At 43.6% G+C, this 24,297-nt stretch overlaps 1 protein-coding gene across 1 annotated transcript in view; it reads right to left on the minus strand.

Moving 5' to 3' along the window:
• Positions 1 to 5,357: 5,357 nt before the first annotated feature.
• mRpL4 (mitochondrial ribosomal protein L4) overlaps positions 5,358 to 24,297 on the minus strand; it is a 31,541-nt gene continuing 12,601 nt past the window's right edge. Inside the window, exons 5-8 of the mRNA XM_080284081.1 lie at positions 19,007 to 19,133; positions 13,431 to 13,540; positions 10,526 to 10,599; positions 5,358 to 5,867 (exon numbers count right to left, since the gene is read on the minus strand). Of these exons, the coding sequence (XP_080140207.1) occupies positions 5,728 to 5,867; positions 10,526 to 10,599; positions 13,431 to 13,540; positions 19,007 to 19,133 (451 nt within the window). The 3' untranslated portion in view covers positions 5,358 to 5,727. The remainder of the gene's footprint in view (positions 5,868 to 10,525; positions 10,600 to 13,430; positions 13,541 to 19,006; positions 19,134 to 24,297) is intronic.

Raw genomic sequence — 24,297 nt, forward strand, 5'->3', positions numbered from 1 at the left:
AGAGGTGGCAGTGATAAGCTTCCATAGATTCAGTTACACTTACGGGTTTACTAACTCTGGATGTGAAATTCCTGCTTGCCCAGTTATTAGGCTACAGCTTAGTTTAGCAAGATTTCGTAATCTCCTGAATCCAGTCATGCCTCGATACAGAATGATAATGCATCAAGCGAAAATCCGTCGCATTGAGATGTATTATATAACGAGGTTGATATAACACTGGCTCAATGGGGACAGGGAGGGGGGCCTATGACCACAAGACCTAAAAAAAAAAAAAAAAAAAAAAAAAAAACCTCTCTCACCCACCTGACGTATGTCCTAGGCCAATTCGAACTGTCACCAAGGGTAGCCCCTGAGGCTGGGGTACAGCTGAAGGGCCTGGACATTCACTTGAGGTCCTCAAGAGGAGGTGAAAGGAGACATGGAGAGTGAGGCTGTGAGGTCAAGGGAAAGCAATGCAGTGAGGCCGAGAGAGAGCAAAGCGGTGAGGCTGAGGGAGAGCAATGCATTGAAGCCATGAGAGAGCAATACAGTGAGGCCAATGGAGAGCACAGCAGTGAGGCCATGGAAGAGTGTGATGGTGTGGCAGCAGGGCAGCATGGCGGTGTGGTGACGGGGTAGTACAGGAGTGAGTCAGGTGGCAATAAAGATGAGACAGACATAGTGGTGGCAGGTAAGGCAGGATGTAGCATTTGCACCTCACTCACTGATGGCCTTAGCTCTTCCTCAGTGCTGGTGGCAAGGGGAAAGGAGGAAGTGGTGGTCTGCTGGGCTGCCTTTTTCTTAGCTGCCAAGAGCTCCCTGTACGGCCTTAAGTGTTGCTCTATGATGCATGTCACTGCGTCACTCCTCACTGGGTTCAGGTCCTTGTCCTGGATGTGTGAAATTGCCTTATCCATCTTTGCTAGGGAACTCCTTCAAGGTCTTTATATCGAGAACACGAAGGGGCTCATCCTCCCTGCCGTCCTCTCCAACTTTCTGTGCCTCTGCTACCAGTTTCCTTGGTTCAGCGAGCTTTTCTATCACGAGGTGGTCAGTGTGGCTATCCAGGACCTCTTAAACATCTTTGTTGACCTCCTCAAACCTCACCTCGTATGAGAGGTTGAGGATTTCATGCTAGACGTTCTCCACCGCCAGGAACCCCGTGAGGAGTGCACACACTCTGGTCATACTTTTCGCCCAATAGAATTCAGTGTGCTTGGCTGCACCTTCTTCCACACTGCTGTGAAGCTGTCAGTGGTGTTCTTGATATTATATTTCTTCTAGAAATGCTGCACTGCATTAGTCTCCCAAGTCACTTGCCCTCACCATTTGCTCCATAGTGCGGCAAAGATAATGGGCTTTGAAAGTGGCGATTACATCTGGGTCCTTTGGTTGGAGCAATGATGTTGTGTTGATATCCACTCAGTCCTCCATGCTGTCAGGGTGGCTCAGGGTCTTGTCCACCATGAGAAGGAAATGGTTTGCCAGACTGATCCAGCTGGCATAGTCATGCAGGTGGGGGGACAGGTATCCTGCTACATAAGAGTGGCAGAATGTGGAGGTTAGCCGAGCCCTGGAGTTACTCTGAAATAACCCCACGGTTCTCCTTCACATACCCTGCCAATGCTTGGGGGTTCTCCAAATGATAAACAAGGAGGAGTCTGAGCTGAAGGTCCCCTTCAGAATTCACACCAAAGAGGAGGGCGAGGTAGTCCTTGGCTGCCTTGTACCCTGGCACATGTTGTTCTTCCTTGCTTACGTCTTCTAAGAAACGTATTTCCAAAACAGACCCGTCTCATCAAAGTTCAGGACCCGTTTTGGAGAGTATCCCCCTTCCTCCATGATTGCCTTCGGCTTCTGAGCGGAGGCTTCAGCTGCCATGTGACCAGCATTAGCAGCTTCCCCATGCATGGTCACATTCTGTGCCCAGCATAGGCCTTAAACTGCTCAGACCAATCTATACTGTCCTTGAACTCTTCCTTGCCTCCATTCCTTGCTTATCCCTGAGATCCTTCCACAGATTGAGAGCCTTAGAACAAATAAAACTACTGTACGACATGGGTTGCTTTGCTTGGTTAAGTTCATTAACCCACAGCACTGAGAGACGACCCCTTTCCTCCATTATGCGTTCCTTAGTTCTGATTAGTCACTTAACAGTCAGAGTAGGCACATTCTGCAATCCCACTAGGACAGCATCAGATTTCTTTATTATCACAGCGACAGTGGACTGGGACAGCTTTAGGGCCTTGGCAATCATACTTACTCCATGCCCCTACAATTGGCACTTAACAATGTCAAATTTCACGTCACAGGAAGGGCTATGTCTTACCCCTTTAGCCTTGCCCTTGGCAGCATAAGTAGCACCAGTTTTCCACTGGGAGTTGCACCAGACATGATTTCTAAGTTACAAATTTCGCTTTTTTCACACATAGAAAGTTTTCGTTTGACTTATTATCTCAAACATTATTCGTTGCATACTTGCACTGTTATTGGTGATAGCAATGATGTTTCAATGGCCTTACACATGAAAAAAGGTCACAGGTGTGGGACATGAATGAGTGGACAACTGAGATTGGGTCTTCAAAGAGGTGACATGAAGAAGGCCACCTGCACAGAGGCCTGAGATGAGGGTTCTGTGCATGTAAACACTGGGTGGCCATCTTGGGTCAAATGTCTGACTGTCAGCTTCCATGTGTCACCTTATGTGCATGGGATTGTCGAAAGCGACCATCAATTATAATTTTAGCAAATTTCAATATTGTTATTGCGAAGCTGGGTATAACTTTTAGATCATTATTCTAGTGGTTAATTACATACCAAACAATCGCATAACAAGGCCTGACTGTATATTTGCTTATTCTTACTGTTTCCACATGATTTTCTTCAACTTCACATAGCAACAGCCTCTTCTATGAAAGGGGTTAATGAGGGCTGGACTTTATGCTGCCTACTTACTTTTACTCTGAGTCCGTACACCTCCCAGAACTGCCGATGTTGGAGAGGTTCTGGTTGTGTTCAGCTTGGTGTTCTTTGACTTATTAAACCATCCATACCATCATCCAATCCTACGTTGCCCCATGAGAAGCGAAGGAGCCTGGTGCTAGGCAAGTTGGTCCTGACGTTTAAGCTGACAGTGATCAGCCTCACTCATCCCTATGTGGCATTATGTGAGCAATAAACCCCAACCATCCCTTGGATATAAACCTACACAGGCTTAATCTGAGTGGAGTGCCTTAATTACCCACTAAATCACAAGGCGCCATAATTTGGTTATGTGGTTACACCCAGCATAGTAAATGGTTTCCTGGTGTACAGGAAACATTTGGCTTGTCACTCAGTGTAAAGTTGCCCATAGGCAGACGGAAGAGGAAAGAATGAAGGAAAGAAAGACAAGAGGGAGTGTAAGGTCACATGATGTATTTATTTAAAAAAAAAAAAAAACTGAATATCTGCCAAAAAAGAATACCCACACAGTACTTAGAATGTGTCAAGAGCTAGTACTGTATTTATGACCACAAGTATCCATGCCCAAGATCTACTTTGCAGATAGAGCAATTATTCTGGTTTCAAAGAGGTTTTCTCAATGATAAGTAAGCAGCTACCCTGATACAATATACCAGTACAGAATCAGTGATAGCAATAAGCACTGACCATCAGATGATCAATGTGTTTTACCCAAAATTATTTCTGCCCAGTCTTCCCACCTGATGCCTGCACTGTTCTACCAAGTGGAAGTAAATAACTTGGGATGGTTCCTTTCCTTGGCTTGGACAACTGGAGGTAAAGTGGGGAAGACATGGCAACAGTTTATGAGAGGACTCTCAACATCCACATTTCTGCCCCCAAAGTTTGCATCTTTGCTTGAAAGAGTGGTGATTACCATGAAGTTTGCATCTTTGCTTGAAAGAGTGGTGATTACCATGAAGTTTGCATCTTTGCTTGAAAGAGTGGTGATTACCATGAAGTTTGCATCTTTGCTTGAAAGAGTGGTGGTTATGATTGCTCTTTCAATCAACAAATCAGGATGGTTGACCTTATAGCAAAGGACAACAGTAATGACATATGGTCCAGCAACTACCTTCTTGCTGTTGTCTTTATCACTAAAGCGGTTTTGGTAGCCAACTAGGCTGTTTGTCTCCCCTCAGTACCAGAGTACAAAGCATGCAGTTTAAAGGCTGGCATTCCTGCCTGATCATGCAGTACTGTATAGTGGTCTAATCCAAGGTGTAGTGCCCTGGGAAAGTTTTGTGTCAGCAGCCCTTCTTCCATTTATGGGTATTAAGAATGAAAGGAAGGGCTACAGGAGTGAAATACATGTGGAAATACCATGCAGATACAAAAGAACACACTGAGATGGTATGGACATCTACAAAGAATGGAAACAGACAAGGTGCCAAAAAGGTTTTTGCCATGGTGAGATAAAAGGTAGTGCTGGCAGAAGCACACCTTATACGGTATGGAATAAGACAGTTGGGCAGTATATTGGTGAGGGAGAAGTGTTTGTAAGAGTGAGTGAGGTATGTGAGGGTAAAGTGGCCTGGAGGCATTTCTGCTAGTCATCTCCTGTTTAGGGGTTCCCAGGAGGGAGCAGGGCATGAGATGAATGACTGACAATATAATGATAATGTTTGTTGGGAGGAGAAACAAGAAGTTTGTTATGAGTATGAAAGTTATAACAGGTGAGGAATGAGTGTCACAGTGTAAACTGATAGTCTGTGATGTCATGCTGAGGAAGTTTATTTAAAAGGAAAGCTTTTCAAATGACAGAGGAAAGTGTGAACTTAAAAGACAAAGTAGGATGACCTTCACAAGCTGAGCTGCTGAAAGTGACTGATGCAAGTAATGAATATGGAAGTGTTGATGGATGGTGGGACTCTCTACAGCAAAGTCTGCTGACTGAAGGCCACAAATGTACTTGTGGCTGGACAATCGGACCCCATAAATATAAGGTGTGTTAGAAAGATTTTGTGGAAGCAACAATTAGAGGAATAAGGGAGTGGTTTATAAAATGGAAGAAAGGTGAGGTGATAAGGAGCTGTACTTGGTGAAATGCTGGGCTAGGGCCGAGGTACAGACAGCAAACCTAAGGGCACAGAATGAAATAGTCTAACAAACAAGATCACTGGTCCTGACGGGACAGCTGAGATATTCACGAGAGGAAAGAATAAATATGATACAGGAAAATCAGGAAGTAATCAGTCTGGAATAATACAGGAATGTTAGCTGCTGCAAAAGACAACTGAAACAGAGCATTGTCAGAACATTCCTGCAGAGCCAAAGTAGAACATACATATTAGTATTTCTTCCTTTTATTAAAAAATACCTACACCAGTTGGTGCTTCATTATTAACTGATGAGTGAAAAAGGCAGGTATACCTAATGAATATTTAACTTCAATTTACTCTTCAAACTTCTTTATATACAAATATGCTACACAATTAATTCATCACAAATATTTCATTAGCTGTAGTACAGCTCTGTATCTTACATTTCTAACGAAGTGCATGTCAATGGACTTCAGTGTTATGTACGAGTAAATTCAATAACCTTAGGGTAATGTTTCAGTTCCTCAAATTACTCACCCATGAAGTATAACACATCAGATGAAGTCATAATGAGTCTGGTTTTTTGCTCTGAGGTAACTAAATAAAAAATGATAATTACTGTACCTATAACAGTATGCACATTAACAATCATAAGTAGAGTCAAAAGAGTAAAAATAGCAGCTACAGTCTGGGAGTTGACTGTTTAGTGGTGTCTGAATTTAGCATTGGCAGCTCTAGAATCAGTTCGGTTTAAGTGATAGAGGAGTCTCTCTTCAATACGTCTTGCTGCAGCAACTGTCAACACCAGAGTCTCGTGCTTCAGCATGGAGTAAACATTCAAACCTGCAGAAAAAATAGCAGAAAAGTAAAATCTTGCCTGAAAGATAATAATCAGAGCAATTAGTAAACATATCACTACTTAGAACATTCAACATAGCACTGGAAAGCCTAATAATCCTGGGTACTGACACAGCATTAAGAATTATATGCTTTAACCATCATTATCATCTAGTCATTGTTTCCCACCTAAGGACAGGGTGAAGCAGGGTCCAGAGAGAAAGAATTGCCTGACAGATGGGGAAACTAATCGAAAGTCTGCACAACTGAACGGGACACACTATCATTCTCTTACCATCCAAGCCCCAGGAATCCTGACTCCATCTTGCAGGCACAAACATCCACACTCAAGTGCTTCATAGTATTATATATTTTGAAGATGATGCACTTGATTAGAATGCTATCAATGCACATTTGACATGCACATTCAACACAACACGATCTGACACCAAAGATTACTACTACTACTATTATCACCATACTAAAAAAAAAAAAAAAAAAAAAAACTGATAAACCTGTCAAAGATGCCATACAGGGCTCCAGTGTGACATTACCTAGAAGGTATAAAGTTATCGTATGCATCGTTTCGTTTCGTTTTTGAAGACTCCAACATACTTGCATACGTCGACCTTGATCATCTAATGGTGGCTCTCCATGCTGCTCAATCCCTGGCAGGTTCCCTATTCAGACCCTTATCCCTGAGGTCACACTCACTGACCTTGTCCCAGGTCTTTTTTGGCCTACCTCTCGCAATCCTACCCCTAACGCTAACACTTCTCGCTTTCTGTGCCCATTTATCATCTCCCATCCTTCCCATATGCCCAAACCATCTAAATCTACATCTCCTCATCACAACACCAATACACTCGCGTCCCATCCTACCTCTCAACTCTTCCTAACCTAGCCCCACCAGGCCTCAAACTCTGGGATGCACTGCACAGCCACCTTATCATTGTCATTTCTGTACATTTGAGCCTGCGAATATCCTCTATCTTTACTGTCCAGGTCTCACTACCATACAGCAATACACTCCTAATACATGACACATACAAAGATCCCTTAGCACAGAGGGAGAGCCCTCTCAATGTCAGGAGAGGTAACAGCTCTCTGAACTTCTTCCAACCACTCCTCATTCTAGCCACAGAGCAAGCTCCAACTCCACCTCCAGCACATAACACGTCTCCCAGACAACAAAACTCTTCCACACACTTAAGAGACTCACCAGCAAGTTCAATCCTTTGACGCCTGACAATCTCCTTATGCTCTCCCTGGCACACTGCACACATGAAATCAGCATTATCTCACAGTCAACCTCTAATACCATTACATCTTTTATGCACTCACTTATCACAAACACTGCACAACATGGAATTACTGTACTTCCCACGTTCTTGTGGCAAAGTGCACATGACCACTCTCCCTCTTCTTTGACAGTACTGCCACCAACCATAGATACCATCACTTTTGTTTTATCTGCATTTACTCTTGAGCCTTTGTGCCCCATACCATCTCTCTACTTCCTAAATCTTTCTTCCGCCTCCCTTTCATTCTCTGCAATCAACACCAATCATCAGCATACAGCATCTCCCACGGAAGTCCACTTCTGAAGTCACGTGAGAGGACTTCAAGTACCATGATAAACAACAAGGGACTCAAGACTGACCCCTGATGCACACCAATGGAAACTTCATCATTCAAATCTCCATTCACCCTTACCTGGGCGCGAGCACCCACATAAATGGTCATAACCACTCTAACCAGCCACTCCTCAATCCCAAGCTTTCTCATTGCCCACTTCACCACCTCTCTAGGGACTCTGTCAAAGGCCTTCTCCAAATCAACAAAAACAAATACAGTTCCCTTTCCTTTCCTATATATTTTTCCTGAAGCTGCTGAACAATGAATATGGAATCAGTGGTCCCTTTGCCTGGCAAAAACCCAACCTGCATCTCATTAATATCCCCTCTTTCTCTAATCATACCTTCTAGCACTCTCTCCATTACCTTTATTATCTGATCCAAAAGCTTTATGCCTCTATAATTTCCTCTTTCCAGGGCATCACCCTTCCCCTTGTACACATTTGCAATTACACTCTCCAGCCAATCATCTTAGACACCACACTCATATATAATCATATTTATCAAGTCAGTGATGAACCCCACTTCTGTATCTCCTGAGGCTATCAACATTTCAGCAGTCAGCCCAGACACACCTGCTGCCTTCCCCATTTACATCCTGTCAATTGCCAAGTCAGTGACTAACCCCACTTTAATATCTCTTGAGGCTATCAATATTTCAGCAGTCAACCCAGACACACCTGCTGCCTTCCCCATTTACATCCTGCCTATTGCGCTGCTCATAGTTGCAGCGTCAATTAAAGGTCAAGGGCCAGACACTGGATCTACTGGCTCCAAACCTTCCCTGTTCCAGTCCAACTCCTCATTCAACAACCAGTTGTAATGCTCTCTCCAGGCATCTTTAATATCCCCACTGTTCACCACTACCTTTCCTTCATCATTATTCACACACCGCTCAACTATGGTATCCCTGTTCTCCCTCTTCATCTGATTTGCCAACTTAAATATCATATTCTTCCTTTCCACACTATTTAGGTTATCAAGTAAAAGTCTCTGAGACTCAGACTTTGTCCTGCAAACCTCTTTTCTAGCCCTATGCTTGGGAGCCAAATATTCCTCTTTGTTACCACCCTTTTTCCATTCCCGGAAAAGCCTTCTTTTTTTTTCTTTAACTGCGGCTTTTATATCCTCATCCCACCACCAAGTTACTTTATGTCTCAGGGGCCCTTCTCCATCCACACACTGAATCAGTAACTCACAAGAGGTTGCTCTTGAGGACTTTGTACTATTCATTAATGCTTCTGACAATGTCTCCCCGTTCAGCCACCACTCTACTCATCTCGCAACAGAAGGCATCCCTTACTGCTTGGTTTTTCAACTTCTAGATTTTCCTCCTAGGTGCACAGGTCCTCTATTTCATCACCCACTCCTTAAGCACCATGTCACATATCAATAACTTGTGCTGATGCACACACTTCTCGCTTCCTATAACTTTAACATGCCTCACTAACCTCCTATCAGCTCTCCTGACCAGGAAATAGTCTATCTGGTTACTACTTCACCCAGGTTCATGGGTAATCAGCCTCCTCTCTCCTTTCCTAAAGTGTGTGTTACACACAATCATGTTCATTACTTCCCCAAACTCGAGTGCCCTTTCCCCTTCCTCATTCCTTGTATCATATGCACATCCCCCCCATGTATTCCTTCATATCCTTGAGCAGCTTCACCTTCATGATCATTTAAGTCCCCTCACAAAACTACAATCTCATCATCATCCATACCACTTACTACAAGTATTAAGTTAACCCAGAATCTATCCTTTTCTACATCATCCAAGCCTGTCCATGGAGCATACGCCAATATAAATGCAAACATTATCCCACCAAACAAAATTTTCACCACTCTTATCCATTCAGTGACTCTGATTACATTCATGTTAGCTATATTCCACCCATTTCTCCTTAACCAACACACTCACACCACCATATCCATCTGCCGTACCTTGCCAAAACAACTTGTAACGACAATCCCTCCTAGCAATCATTCTGGCCAATCCTCCCGTATACCTGACTTACTGTACACATCCCACATCCACCCACCTCCTACTCAATGCCTCAACTACTTCCCCCACTCTAACACTCAAACTTCCAACATTCCATGATGCCACTCTGATCCCCTTGGGTGATTTAGTTTCCCCAGGCTTGCTTTGAATTTCTTTCTTGTTTGTCATAATCTGTAAATACTGTAATGGGGAAAGACACCACAGGCCCCACCCACTTGCACAGTCCCAGGTCCAGGCATGGGAATTGGGACCCACTGCCCACCAGCTGTGACCAGTGACTGTGGCAGTGGCCTTGAGGCACCCAACCCAGACAGATACAGGGACACCCTCCAAGCACGCCTTGGTACTGTAACTGCCCCGCCATTAAACACCCATTGATAGGGCAGCCTCCTAGGGCACCACATCTAGGTTCGGGCCCCTCTCTATTGGCCGGAAGAGGCAGCCTGAGACCCGCAATGCCCTGTACCTTCTAACACAGGTTTGACCCCCATCCTATTCCGGCTCCAAAACTGATGCTGGCAGAGCCCTCACCACGCCTCTCAATAGGTCCACCACAAGGTAGCGGGGGCAATGCTTTCTGGTCTATGTCCTTGCTGTGACATAGTGGGGTACACTGTGTGATATGTACAGCGCATGTAATGTAGTGCATGAGATGATAGAAGATTAATACCTGGGGAGAGATCTAGCAGCGGGGAGAGCCATTAGGTGACCAAGGCAAGCATGCTGGAGGCTTTAGAAACAAAACGAGACAAAACAAACCTTGCAAGCAATGTTGGTTATTTTGTACTGTATATCATCAGAGCCCTCCTGTGCATTTTTTTTTTTTTTTTTTTTTTTTTTTTTAAGCCAACTGTACCTTTATGGGTAGATGATCATCCTACTTCCCTTTTGAGCATTAGATGATCAAAAGGCCTCTAATAACCTCCTAGGGATTAAATCTAAGCATGTGTCAGGCCATCACTCCAACTACAGCTTTCTAACCATTAACCCACATATCACCAAATGTGTTAAATATGGTAACTCACCATAAACTGGAACGAGGTTTATGTGTTGAATGGAGTCCGTGGCAAGGGTGATGTTCCGAGGCATCAGATCAGAGCTGTGGTAAAATTAATAAACATTGCTAGTTCTGATGTACTGTTATTAACTGCATGCAGCAACATGCATGACAGGTCTGACTAGCACCAAATTTATCCAACTCGCATGTGCAAAATGCAACAGGAACACATCCCAACTGCTGAAATACCTAACAATGACAGGCATCAGTGTCTCCTGTTATGTTAACTCCTTCAGTTCAAGAGTGTTATTTTTTACTTTATACTGGCTACCACACATTAGTTAATTCAGTCCAGAAAAAATATTCTCCAAGAACTTACTTAGTCCTTGGATATCTTAAGAGAAAGATTTGTCCAGGACCAGGAATTAACATCTAAAGCTCAGTGATGTATATAAGTGGAATCAAATGCAGTACAGAACTTTCATTACTTTGGCTAACATTTAAATGATACTTATTGTTACACCAGTATGCACTTGATGCTTATGAAACTTTTAACACATACTTTAGCCCACACCATGTGAGAGGTCTCCCTAGTTCTGCATTAAACAGTCTCTCCAGGTGCCACAACCAAAAATAATAACTAGAATTGAATGGACTGATGACTTGTTTCAAAGCCTACCATTTGGATTTGGTGCTGAGACAAATATAAACAGCTAGGTCAATAGCCAAGTGGTAACTGCCAGTCCAACATTACTCCCTTTGAAGTGTAAAGGTTCAAGGCTGGGCATAATTAATGGTACAAGACCGATCTATGTCCTTGGTGAAATTACAGCAACGGAAAAAATCACCAGCTACTTTCACACTTCACGTCTGTGTGTAACCATAGCAAGGCTGTCACTTCTACTGGTATAATTTGCAATTATACCATCAGATGTTAAGTGCCTTTCTGAGCAAAATGGAAACATACCATAATATGAGGAGTGCTATTATATTAACCCCTTTAATCGAATTGTGTTTTTCCATTTAATTCCTGCTGTCTGCAGACAATATTATTCAGCTTTGGAGAGGTCTTCTGAACTGGGGTTTTAGCTATAGCCTTCAGTTATGCCTTCATACACACAAGTTCTCTCTCTCTAGAGTGGAATGAAACAGCCTGTAAGTAATAATCATAATAATAACAATAATAATAATAACCATCCATCCATCCATCCATCATCCAATCCTACATTGCCCCATGAGAAGCGTAGGAGCCCGGGGCTAGGCAGTTGGTCCTGACATTTAAGATGATAGTGATATAACAATAACAATAATAATAATAATAATAATAATAATGAAGGTTTATATCCAAAGGGTGGTTGGGGTTGATTGCTCATGTAATGCCATTCAGGGATGAGTGAGGCTGGTCACTCTCATCTTAAATGTCGGGACCAACTGCCTAGCCCCGGGCTCCTATGCTCCTCATGGGGCAATGTAGGATTGGATGATGGATGGATAATAATAATAATCCATCCATCCACCATCCAATCCCATGTTGCCCCATGAAGAGTGTAAGCGCCCAGGGCTAGGCAAGTTGGTCTTGACATTTAAGATGAGTGACCAGTCTCACTCATCCCTGAGTGGCATTACGTGAGCAATAAACCCCAACCATCCCTTGGATATAAACCTGCACTGGCTCTATCTGATTCGAGTGCCGTAATTACTCACTAAACCACCAGGCGCCATAATTTGGCTATGTGGTTACCACCCAACGCAGTAAATGGTTTCCTGGTGTACAGGAAACCATTTGACTTGTCACTCAGTGTACAGTCACCCATAGGCAGACGGAAAAGGAAAGAATGAAGGAAAGATAGATGGAAGAGGGAGTGTAAAGTTACCTACAGGCAGAAGGAGAAAGAGGAAAAAATGAAAGAAAGAAAGACAGAAGAGGAATGAAGGAGACAGGAAAGGGCAGACACCCAGAGCAGCACTACATTGAGTGAGTGGATGGTGAGTGCCTCCACCTACCACAAATAATGAAAATAATAATAATAATCCATCCATCCATCATCCAATTCTATGTTGCCCCATGAGAAGCATAGGAGCCCAGGGCTAGGCAAGTTGGTCCTGACATTTAAGATGAGTGACCGGCCTCACTTACCCAAGTGGCATTATGCAAGCAATAAACCCCAACCACCCCTTGGATATAAATCTGCACCAGCTCAATCTGACTGGAGTGCCTTAATTACTCACTAAACCAACAGGTGCCATAATTTGGTTATATGGTTACCACCCAATGCATTAAATGGTTTCCTGTACACTTGTCATTCAGTGTAGAGTCACCCACAGGCAGAAGGAAGGGGAAGAATGAAGGAAAGACAGACAGGAGAGGGAGTGTAAAGTTACCCACAGGCAGAAGGAAAAAGAAAGGCTGAAGGAAAGAAAGAAAGAATGAAGAGGAAGGAAGGAAGACAGGAAAGGGCAGACACCCAAAGCTGCACTACATCGAGAGAGTGGATGGTGAGTGCCCCCACCAACCACAGTAATAATAATAATAATAATAAGAAGAAGAAGAAGAAGAAGAAGAAGAATGATAATAATAATAATAAAACATCCAGACAAAAGGAATTATGACTAGAGGTATAAGAACTTCTAAGAAAGAACATAACCTTGCATACAGTAATTATGTGTAACAACAGACAATAGTAACACCCAAACCCACAGTACCTCCTTTGAAGTGTAGGGGTCCAATGCTAGGTTGCTTTAATCACCAATGATTACCCGCAATCCTTCTTTAACTTGTATATATATTAAGCAAGTTAGTGTACACCTGTGTATGCAACCATACAGCCACAATCTGTTAAATACCTCTGTAAACTCGTATCACTTTTATCTATCTATCTAGCCATCCATCTATCAGTCTAAATAAATAAATAAATCAACTGTCCAAAACTTACTCATCCACGAAAAGTACTGAAGGTCCCCAATAGCGATCTTCACACAATTTCTCGATGTAACCACCCTCATCAGAAGGCATATCCAAACTCTCCACTATCTTGAGGTCATCCTGAAATCAGATGGTGGATGAAGGGGTAGTTCAACAACAATGATGCAATAGGTTATTGCCTACCAAATTCAAAATTGCCAATTTCAGTAGCGATTAACTAGATTACTGTGATCAATGTTCAAAGCTGATTGGCACAATTGCAAATAACTGTTGTTCAATTTCTGCCTTGATGTGAGGTGACTTACAAAAAAAAGTATAGAAAAAAGAAAAAAGCAAAATGCAAAGGAATGAGTTCAGCATGAAGAAGAAGTGATAGGTGCTAAGGTAATGTATTGTGACTAATCCAGAGTAATACCGTATGGTAAACCCATTTCAAAACAACTTTCCATTTACTGAATTGTGACTTTTAACAAAATCTGTGCCTATCAAACAATTTTTTCATTCACCTGAAAGGGTCTGATATACAGATTCTCCCCTACTTACAAACTTAACTGGGACTGAATGCTGGTTTGTAACTCAACACGTTCATTACTTAAGTTGAAATTCCCTAATACCTGAGGCCAAATACCAGCACATCCAAGTCATTAAAGGAAATTATAAAAACAAGTGGAAACTGAAATACCAGAGTTGTATCAACTGATTCAAGCAATATGATCATTAGTACAGTACTTCTGTTATTAAAAGGTCATGTGTACTATACACAATATTATGCAGATATCATTGAAATAGTAACTCAATAAATGTTTCTCAAAAATGTCTGCATCTCTGAAAGTAAATGCATGTGGTCTGGTGACTAACAACATCACTTAACAAATGTCAAACACCTCAGAAATGGAGCAGCATGGAGAGATGCCATAAGGTGACCAAGGCTGATGCATGCAAGCATGGTTGGAGCCTTCAGGAATGAAACAAAACAAAACGATAAGTGGTGGAGGTACTGTACATGCCAATGCAACCAACTGACTGACTGACATTGTCAATATATTTCTGCCAGGCATTGTGTAAGCACTTCTATCACTGCTCTGCCACTTACCTACAGTGGTTGATCTTTCAGTACTGTCATACTGTAATGCAATTCATTTATTATCTAAAATTTTTAAAATTTTTATTGACAGATTGGCTTGGGAAGAGGGAAGGGTTCCAGAGCACTGGAAATCCGGTAAAACTGTTCCTTTATACAAAGGAAAAGGGGAGAGAGAAGTATGTGGTAACCATAGAGGTATTTGCCTTCTTAGTGTGACTGGAAAAATATATGGCAGAATACTCATTGATAGGGTTAGGACCCATTGACAGGGTTAGGCATATAACAGAGGAGCTAGCTGGAGAAGAGCAAGGGGGATTTAGGAAGGGAAAAGGGTGTGTAGATCACCTATTTGTTCTAAGATGTTTAGTGGAGAAGTATCTAGAGAAGGGAAAGAAAGTGTATGTTGCCTTCATGGACTTGGAGAAAGCATATGACAGAGTAGATAGGCAAGGTATGTTGAAAGTATTAAGAATATACGGAGTGGAGGGGAAATTGCTGAGTGCTGTGAAGAGTATGTACGAAGGAGCTCGGGCTATGGTGTGTGGATGGTCAGCTGAGTGAGTTCTTTGATCTAAATGTGGGACTGAAACAGGGATGTGTGATGTCTCCATGGCTGTTTAATATATACATGGATGGGTTGTAAAGGAGGTGCAAGGTGGGGCAGTGGATGTGGGGGTGGCCCTAATGAATGAGGGTGAGATGTGGAAGATTCCGGTGTAGCTGTTTGCTGATGATACAGTATTGTACAGTGAAGATGACTGGGAGTTGCAAGGTTTGGTGAATGAATCTGGGACAGTGTGTAAGAAGAGGAATCTGAAAGTTAAAGTAAACAAAAGTCATGTTATGGTGTTTGAGAGGAATGAACTAACAGAATGCACAGTGAGGTTGGATGGTCAGGATATGGAGAATGTGAGTGCATTCAAGTACTTGGGTAGTGTGATGAGTAAGGATGGAAGTTTTGGGGATGAAGTCCTTGAAAGGGTACAGCAGGGATGGAAGGTTGTTGGTTCACTGAAAGCGGTGATGAGAAATAGGGAGGTGAGTATGGATGTTAAGAAGTCACTGCATGATAGTATTGTGATCCCTACCCTGATGTATGAAAGCAAGGCATGGACCTTGCTAGAGGGGAACAAGTTAAGAATGAGAGCAGTGGAAATGAGTTACTTGAGAGGAGCATGTGGAGTGACATGAAGGGACAGGTTGATGAATGAACAAGTGAAGGAACATTGTGGGGTGGATGTGGATGTGGTTGAGAAAATTAGAAGAAATACACTGAGGTGGTTTGGATATGTGGAGAGAATGGAGAATGAGAGACTGACTAAGAGGATGTACCGGTATGTAGGTGAAGTGGAGGGAGGGAGAGGGAGGGGAAGACCAAGATGAGGTGGAGGGATGGAGTTAAGAGGTATATGATGGAGAAGGGAGTGAGGTGGGGGAGAGGGCAGTCAAATGGTGGGTGAAAGAGTGACTTGGGGGTGTTTTGTCTGCAGCCACCCTTTGTGGGATTAGCGAGTTGGGCTACAGATAGATAGACAGATAGATATTTCTATTAATCTAATACCAAATCACACATTCCCATATTGAATCCAAAGAAAAATAAAGGCTTTACAGTAATCCCTTGATTATCTGATGTAATAGAGCCATCGGTACGTTAGGATACAGACGAAATCCGGATACGGAGCAATATCCTACCTACAAATACCCTACCTATATGTACAGTACCCCTCCTAACTGTGGCAGTGTTCTTCAGTCTTTCAGCTATTTACACATCAAAACACACATGGGAATATCCAATATATTGCTAGACACTAAGAGAACAATGCATAAGTGATAAAAATCCACAAAAACCCACAATGCATACCTCCCAGTGAACAGCAGACAGGCATCATAACCTGTTAGTTTCCAGCTGGTGTACACTAATCCCATGTGGTCTAGTGACTAACAACATCACTTAACAAATGTCAAAGACCTCCTGGGTCAGCTTGGCCCGCGATTTATTGATATCACACGAGGTTGAACGGGCCAGATCATATTGCCGCAGAATGCGTGAAGTGGTCCAGACCATGCCAACCTTCTCAATATCTCACACTTCTCCAGAGTCAAAATCATCCTCATTTATTTCTCGTGCGATGGTGGGGCCATCATCACATACAGATGAATGCTGCAGAGGATAATCAAGGCCTGAAAAAGGTAGGGACCACCACAAATGCAACACTGGAAGCTGCAAAGGTTACAACTCAGCCAAGCATGTCCACACTTGAGAGAGACAAAGGTGGGAACTGAGGTGCAGTACTGCCAACTGAACACAGTGCTGCCATGTCTCTACCCATGCTTGGCTATGAGTACCCAAGTAAAAAGCGCCAAATTGACCTATGAGTGCAAGGGTCATCTTTGCTCGGCCAGGCAAATGCTGCCACATGGCAGCAACATTGGATCCCTGTACCTCATGGCCTCAGGGAGCGTCCGAGCAATCTGGCCGGCCAGGCAACTTTGACCATTTGGTAGGGAGGCAGATGGCCGTGTGTGCCTGGGAGTGTCCGAGTGATCCAGGCAGCTGGGGCACTTCGTCAGTTCGGTGAAGAGGCAGACAGCCATTTCTGCTCCGCTGGCGAGTTAGGGTCTGTATTACTCACACACGGCTGGCAGCATTTGAGTGATCCGGGCAGCCGGGGGACTTTGACCATTCAGTGAAGAGGCAGACAGCCATTTTTGCTCAGCTGGTGGATTATCATGCACATCTGGTAGGGTCCAAGTGATCTGGACGGCCAGGGGACTTTGACTGTTCAGTGAGGAGGCAGAAGGCCATTTTTGCTCAACTGGTGGGTTAGGGTCTGTATTACTCATGCATGGCCAGCAGCATTCGAGTGATCCGGGCAGCCAGGGTACTTTGACTGTTTGGTGAGGAGGCAAACAGCCATTTTTGCCCAGCTGGAGGGTTGCGGTCTATTACCAGCACGTGGCAAGAGAGGCTGGCTGGCCACCCAACCGATTTTTTTAATTTGTAGGCCACCCAACCAGTGATGTCGGAAATATTATGTTTGGATACGGACATGGAAATCTGGATACGGAAATAACAGAGCCAAGGCCTAGTGTTCGAATACAGAGCATGTCCGGATATGGAGCGTCCAGATAATCGAGTGATTACTGTATAAGTAAACATTTCAGGTACCACAATGTACCAATCTCAAGGACTCTAGAGTAGGTATATAACAAACCTTAGTCTGTAGGTTAAGATGAATGTTAACACAAATCAAACTTCCAGATGTAACAACCCAATGTTTCCCTCAATTAGATTATTACTATGCATAGGGTTTACTGTGCAAGCATCCTGATAACAGAACACTGAAACTACTCACCAAGCTACTCATTAAGAGCACACTAACAGTGCTCAACCTACATGGCAGTAAGTACAACATATATACTATATCACTGCTAACTGCCATCATTATGTTACAAAAGGGTTACAAATCCATGCATAGCTAAATTCTACAAAAACAAAACTATAACAGGACAGAGAGTAAGCAGGATGAACTCAAGAGTGCAGATGGGTGAAGAGATGCTCAACAGTTAGCAACAGATATCTGGAAACTGTACTGTACAAGCACTGTAAAATGGAGTGCGAAATGAAACAGCAACCATTTCAGGGTAGAAGTGTAACTTGTCAACTTGGTATTTTGACGAAATGAATGGTAAGTCTGCAGCTGGCAAGACCTTTGCATGCCTACATTATGTCCTGCTTCAAACACTCATACAAGAGTGAAACCAGGATTGTAAATGCTGAAGAACTTTCTAATCTCCAGTAAGTTTCCTCAAAATAGTTGCAGACATACCATACGCATAATGATGGGTTAAGCAAAATAACAGAGGAATTTCTGAGAACTCTGGATTGGAAGAAAGGTCTATAGGAAGGATGAGTTGCATTCCTGAAAGAGAACTACACCAAGATGTTTGGACAATTTCAACACAAGTACATTTATTTGTATCAAGCACTGGTTCTTTTACATCTTCAATTTCTGTAACATGCTTTTTCACAAATTCACATACCACATCATGACACCTCTTTCTTGTGTTTCATGTTTCCTCCCTACCTTTTCATCAAGTGATTTGTTTCCTTCACATCTTCGGCAAAACTCTATATTCATTAACCTACCAATCCTATCCAACCCACAGGGCAGGCACTGTTCCTAAACAGTCCCATTTCCACCGCTCTCATTCTCAACAACTCAAACTCCAGTTGAATCTAGTCTCTCTCAAAATTATCCATTATTATGAGCATAAAAACAACTTCATGGAGTCCTTCTCAGGCCTCCATAGGGCTAGCCACTCTTCTCTCAACCATTCAACTTCTCCCTTCTTTTATATATTTTCTTCTCTAAAACTGCATTAGGGTGCTTCCAATCTAAGTTTTCTCCATTCACTAGCACTTTTATATCACACTATGAGTCACTATCACTGTATAATGCATTGGGAATGGCCCTTTCAGGGCAGCATCATATACTCACTTGGGCAAACTTGGCAGAGAGAGCTGAGGTGAGGCCCAAAACCCGTTTTGAGAAGGGTAGCATGTAGAACTGAGTGGTGAAGGCTCTGGGACCATGGGTTACTCCACCCCCCTTCCACAGTGGAGACCTGTAGACAAAGTGGAAACATGGCTTACTGTGATTGGGAGGGGAAAAAGAAAAATGAGTAATCAACATGAAAAAGGTGGTATATATGTTTTGAATATATCTATCTATCTATCTATTGCCAGATTCCTTAATCCTGTACAGGATGGCCACAAACAAATCGTCTCCACGTCGCCCTGTCCCCCGCAATTTCACTGCCCTGCTCCCAACTCACACCCCCCTCTCTCATATACAGTGCTCGTCAGAAGTATGGGGCGCCCTGCGTCCCTCCTGAGAAACAAACCTTTCAACATTGAAAAAACATATAAATAATGCATTTTATTTACCTTTAGTGCTTCGTAGGGTAGCCTTTACGTTTCTTCACAGACCTGAGACGTCTTGGAAGTGAAAGGGCGAGGCTCCTGAGGTGCTGGAGGGGTATTTTGTCCCAGGAGTCACGAATGGCGGCTTCCAGCTTAGGCAGAGAGCTCACGTCCTTCCCTTGGAGACTCTTCTTTACGAGGTACCAGAGGTTTTCAATCGGGTTGAGGTCTGGGCTATTTCCTGGCCAGTCTGTCATGAACGATACCTCGCAGTCACGAAGCCAATTGGTGACCGATTTGGCCTTGTGAGCAGGTGCACTGTCCTGCTGAAACACTTGTGCACCTGTTAGCTCGAAGGAGTCTGGTAAATGATCACACAGAAGCTCCAGGTAAACATCCTGATTCACTCTGAGGTTCTTGGGAAGTACAACAAGCTTCCCCAAACCCTTCCCTGAAAAACAACCCCATACCATGAGTGAATCAGGATGTTTAACTGTGCTTTCTACATACCGTGGGTCAAGTGGGTCACTACCTTTGCATGCTTCTCTGTTACAGGTAACACTAAACGTTGCCTCATCAGACCACAACACTGACAACCATTGCTCCTCACCCCAATTTAGATATTTATTAGCAAAGGCAAGCCTACGAATTCTCTGGCTGCTAGAGAGAAGAGGCCTTTTCACAGGCCTTTGACTTGTGTAACCAAGCTCATGCACCCTACGAGACACTGTTCTCACTGACACCTCACCAAACACTTCCGGGTTGCTCTCCTTAATTTTCCTTGCACTCACACAAGGATTAAACTCCACTGCACGTTTTAAAACATTAACAGACCTTGGGGAATTTTCCTAGGCCTACCAGACCTCAGTTTCTTTGTGGGAACTTCACCACTGTTTTCCTCCCGAAACCGCGCACACCAACGACGCACTGTCGATCGTGCCACACCAACCAATTCACTAATTTCCTTTGTCTGGTGGCCTGCCTCCTTTAGAGCAATGATCTGGGATATGATTTCACTTGATAGTTCACGGGTAGGTGCCATAACAAAGTTTTGAAGGCCAAAACACTGCGGGACACTCGGTAAAAAATGGCGCAATTTGAGAGGGACACTCGGCGGAGTTCCTCTCTCAGGCAGCCCGTGGGCGACTTAGGCGGGAACCAACCAGCGCGTCAGAAGGCCTCAGGCTACCGTGACGTCGTGCTCGGAGCTCAAACTTGTGGCTCAATTCTTACCCCCCAAAATGGGTGATTCTTTTTGGGCCATAAGTATTGCGCGCCCGGCGGACAACGCTGAATACTTCTGACGAGCACTGTACCTCTCCACATCATCCCTCCATCTCATCCTCGGCCTCCCTCTCCCTCTCCTCCCTCCCCCTCACTCACATACACTCTCCTCATCAGTCTCTCACCCTCCATCCTCTCCACATGGCCAAACCACCTCAGTGTGTTCCTCCTAACACTTCCTATCACATCCACATCCACACCACAACGCTCCTTTATATCCTCATTTGTTAGCCTGTCTCTCCATGTGACTCCACAGGCTCCTCTTAAATAACTCATTTCCACTGCTCTCACTCTTGACTTGTGTCCTTCCAACAACGTCCAAGCTTCACTTCCATACGTTAGAGTTGGTATCACAATACTGTCATGTAGTAACCTTTCACTTCCATGCTCAATTCCCTGTTTCATATCACTGCTTTCAAGAAACCAGCTACCTTTTTTCCTTGTTGTACCCTTTCAAGCACTTCACTCTTCAAACTTCCATCCTTACTCATCACACTCCCCAAGTACTTAAATGTACTCACATTTTCCATTTCCTCACCATCCAATCTCACTGTACTTTCACTGACTTCACCTCTCTCAAAGACCATCACTTTACTCTTCCCTCCATTCACCTTTAGATTCCATTCCTTACACACTCTCCCTAACTTATCCACCAAGCCTTGCAGCTCCCCTTCGTCTTCACTTAACAACACAGTATCATCTGCAAACAACAGTACAGGGAGTTTCCAAACACTTCCCTCTCTCACTAGGGCCACTCCAACATCTTCTGCCCTACCTTGTATCTCTTTTATTACCCCATCCACATACAGACTGAACAACCATGGAGATGTGACATCCCTGTTTCAACCCAACCTTCAAAGAGAAAAATTCATTCAGTTCACCATCCACACGCACTGCAGCCTTAGCACCATCATACATACTCTTCACAGCATTCAACAACTTCACATCTACTCCATATATTCTTAATACTTTCCACAATCCTTGTCTATCCACCCTGTCATATGCTTTCTCCAAATCCATGAAGGCTGCATACAACCTTCTTTCTCTTCTCTAGAAACTTTTCCACTAAAGATCTAAGAATGAATATCTGATCTACACAGCCTCTTCCCTTACTAAAGCCTCCCTGTTCTTCTCCAACTAATTCCTCTGTTGTTTCCTTAACTCTGTCAATAAATATCCTACCATACACTTTTCCTATTACACTAAGAAGACAAATGCCCCTGTGATTACCACACACTTCTTTTTCCCCTTTTCCATTGTACAAGGGAATAATTATACCTGACTCCCAATCCTCCGGGACACTACTTTCCTCCCAGGCCAATCTGAACATCTTCCACATCCATTCTACTACTATCTCTCCCCCATGCTTCAGCATTGCACCACACACTCCATCAATTCCTGGGGCTTCCCCCAATTTGACTTTCTTCATTGCTTCCACAACTTCTATCTTACTGATTTCTTCCTCTCTTCTCACCTCTCTCCTTCTCCCAGCCATTGCCCAGCCACTTATACTCGCATTACTTCCATTCTCTATGCTCAACAATTAGTTAAAGTGTTCTCTCCATCTGCTCACTTATTCTCCCTTCTCCACTAATAATCTACCATTTTTATCTTTCACTCCCCTACTAACTTCACTGCCACCCAGTCTTACTCTTTTCACCTCTTTCCAGAACATTTTCTTACATTCCCTCCACTTTACATTCAAATTCCTTCCAAACTCCTCATCCACTCTCTTCTTACTAATCTTTTCACCTCTCTCTTTCTTTCTACATACAACTCTCTCTTCCACCTCTCAACTTCTTCCATGCCCCTATTTCTCATCCATTCATTGTATGCTTTCTTCTTTTGTGCCACAGCCTGTCTCACCTCTTCATTCCACCATGCTGTTCCTTGCACCCCCTTCCATCTTCTCTTCACCCCACACACCTCATCACATGCTGCACATATTTCGTCTGTGAATATCCTGCACACACCTTCCATGTCCCCCATCTGCTCCAATTAATATTTACCCAATCGTTCCTCTACTTCTCTCTTATATTCTGCCTTTTTCTCATCCTCTTGTAACCTTTCCACTCTCCTTGCAACTACTCCTTCCTCCTGTCCTTTCCTTCTTCTATTTCTTCATCTTACTTGGATCTAGATTCTGGCCACCACCAAGTAGTGATCAGAAAGTCCACTCCCCCAGCCTCTATAAGCTCTTGCATCCATTACACATCTTCGCATCCTTTCATCCACACACACATAATCAATCATTGTCTTCCTTTCATTCAGTTCACCACCCACCCTTCTCATTACTCGCCATGTATACCTGTGGATCATTTTGTGCCTGAAGAGGGTATTGGCTATCACCAACCCCCTCCCGGCACACATGTCCACTAATATATGAGTTTTACGCCGTCCCCCTTTTTTGGATAAGGGCTAAGGCGTTGCCCCTGGGTAGAGGAATTTGGTTTGGAGCGTGTAGCATTTTATGACCGGATGCCCTTCCTGATGTCTACCAATGACTCTTGGGTGGATTCGATCCTCCGACCCTTCGGTCAGAGTGGAGCGCTTTAACTAACTGAGCCACGGCTGCTACTAACACACTGCCACTCTCATCTACCTCAGCAGGCACACCCCACTCACCAACTATTCCATCCACCTTCACATTCCCTACTTTACCATTCATATCACCAATCAAAAACACTCTCTCATTCCTTCCAAACTTTTCCATGCACACTTCCATATGTGTCCAGAACTCTCCTCTCACTCTGTTTGCACGATCTTGTATTGACGCATACACGCACACAATCGCCCACATTTGTATTCCAACTTTCAATCTTACCCACACAATCCTTGAGCCAACTGATCCATACTCTCTTATGTTCTTCCATCTTTTACTCACAACAATACACACACATGTTTTGAAAAGGTCTTTAAATCCAACAAAAAAGTGGAGGTACTGATATATTTTTAATCATCATCATCATCATCTAATCCAATGTTGTCCCATGAGAAACATAGAAGCCTGAGGCCAGGCAAGTTGGTCCTGACATTTAAGATGAGAGTGACCAGCCTCACTCATCCCTGAGTGACATTACATGAGCAATAAACTCCAACTGTCCCTTGGATATAAACCTGCACAGACTCAATCCCACTGGAGCGCCTTAATTACTTTACCCTCAAAACCACCAGGTGCCATAATTTGGTTATATGGTTACCATCCAGCGAAGTAAATGGTTTCCTGGTATACATGAAACCGTTTGGCTTGTCACTCAGTGTAGAGGCACCCATAGACAGAAGGAAGAGGAAAAGAAGGATGAAAAGAAAGACAGAAGAGGAATGAAGGAAAGAAGGAAGGAAGAGAGGAAAGGGCAGTCACTGAGGGCAGCACTACACTGAGCGAGTGGATGGTGAGCACCCCCACCTACAACTATATAGGTCTTTAATTCCTGCAATAAAGTGGAAGTATGTTTTGAAAAGGTCTTTAATCTCTACCATGGGGTTTCTTTTATCATCATCATCAGCAGCAGCATCAGCAGCAGCATCCGAACCTCCTTTCCAACTCTAGGACAGGGGGAGGAGTAGAAACGTCCAGACAGC

This window comes from Coenobita brevimanus, chromosome 100, assembly GCF_032717465.1.
Source record: "Coenobita brevimanus isolate Jiangsu-jjx chromosome 100, ASM3271746v2, whole genome shotgun sequence".
Taxonomy (NCBI): Eukaryota; Metazoa; Arthropoda; class Malacostraca; order Decapoda; family Coenobitidae; genus Coenobita; species Coenobita brevimanus.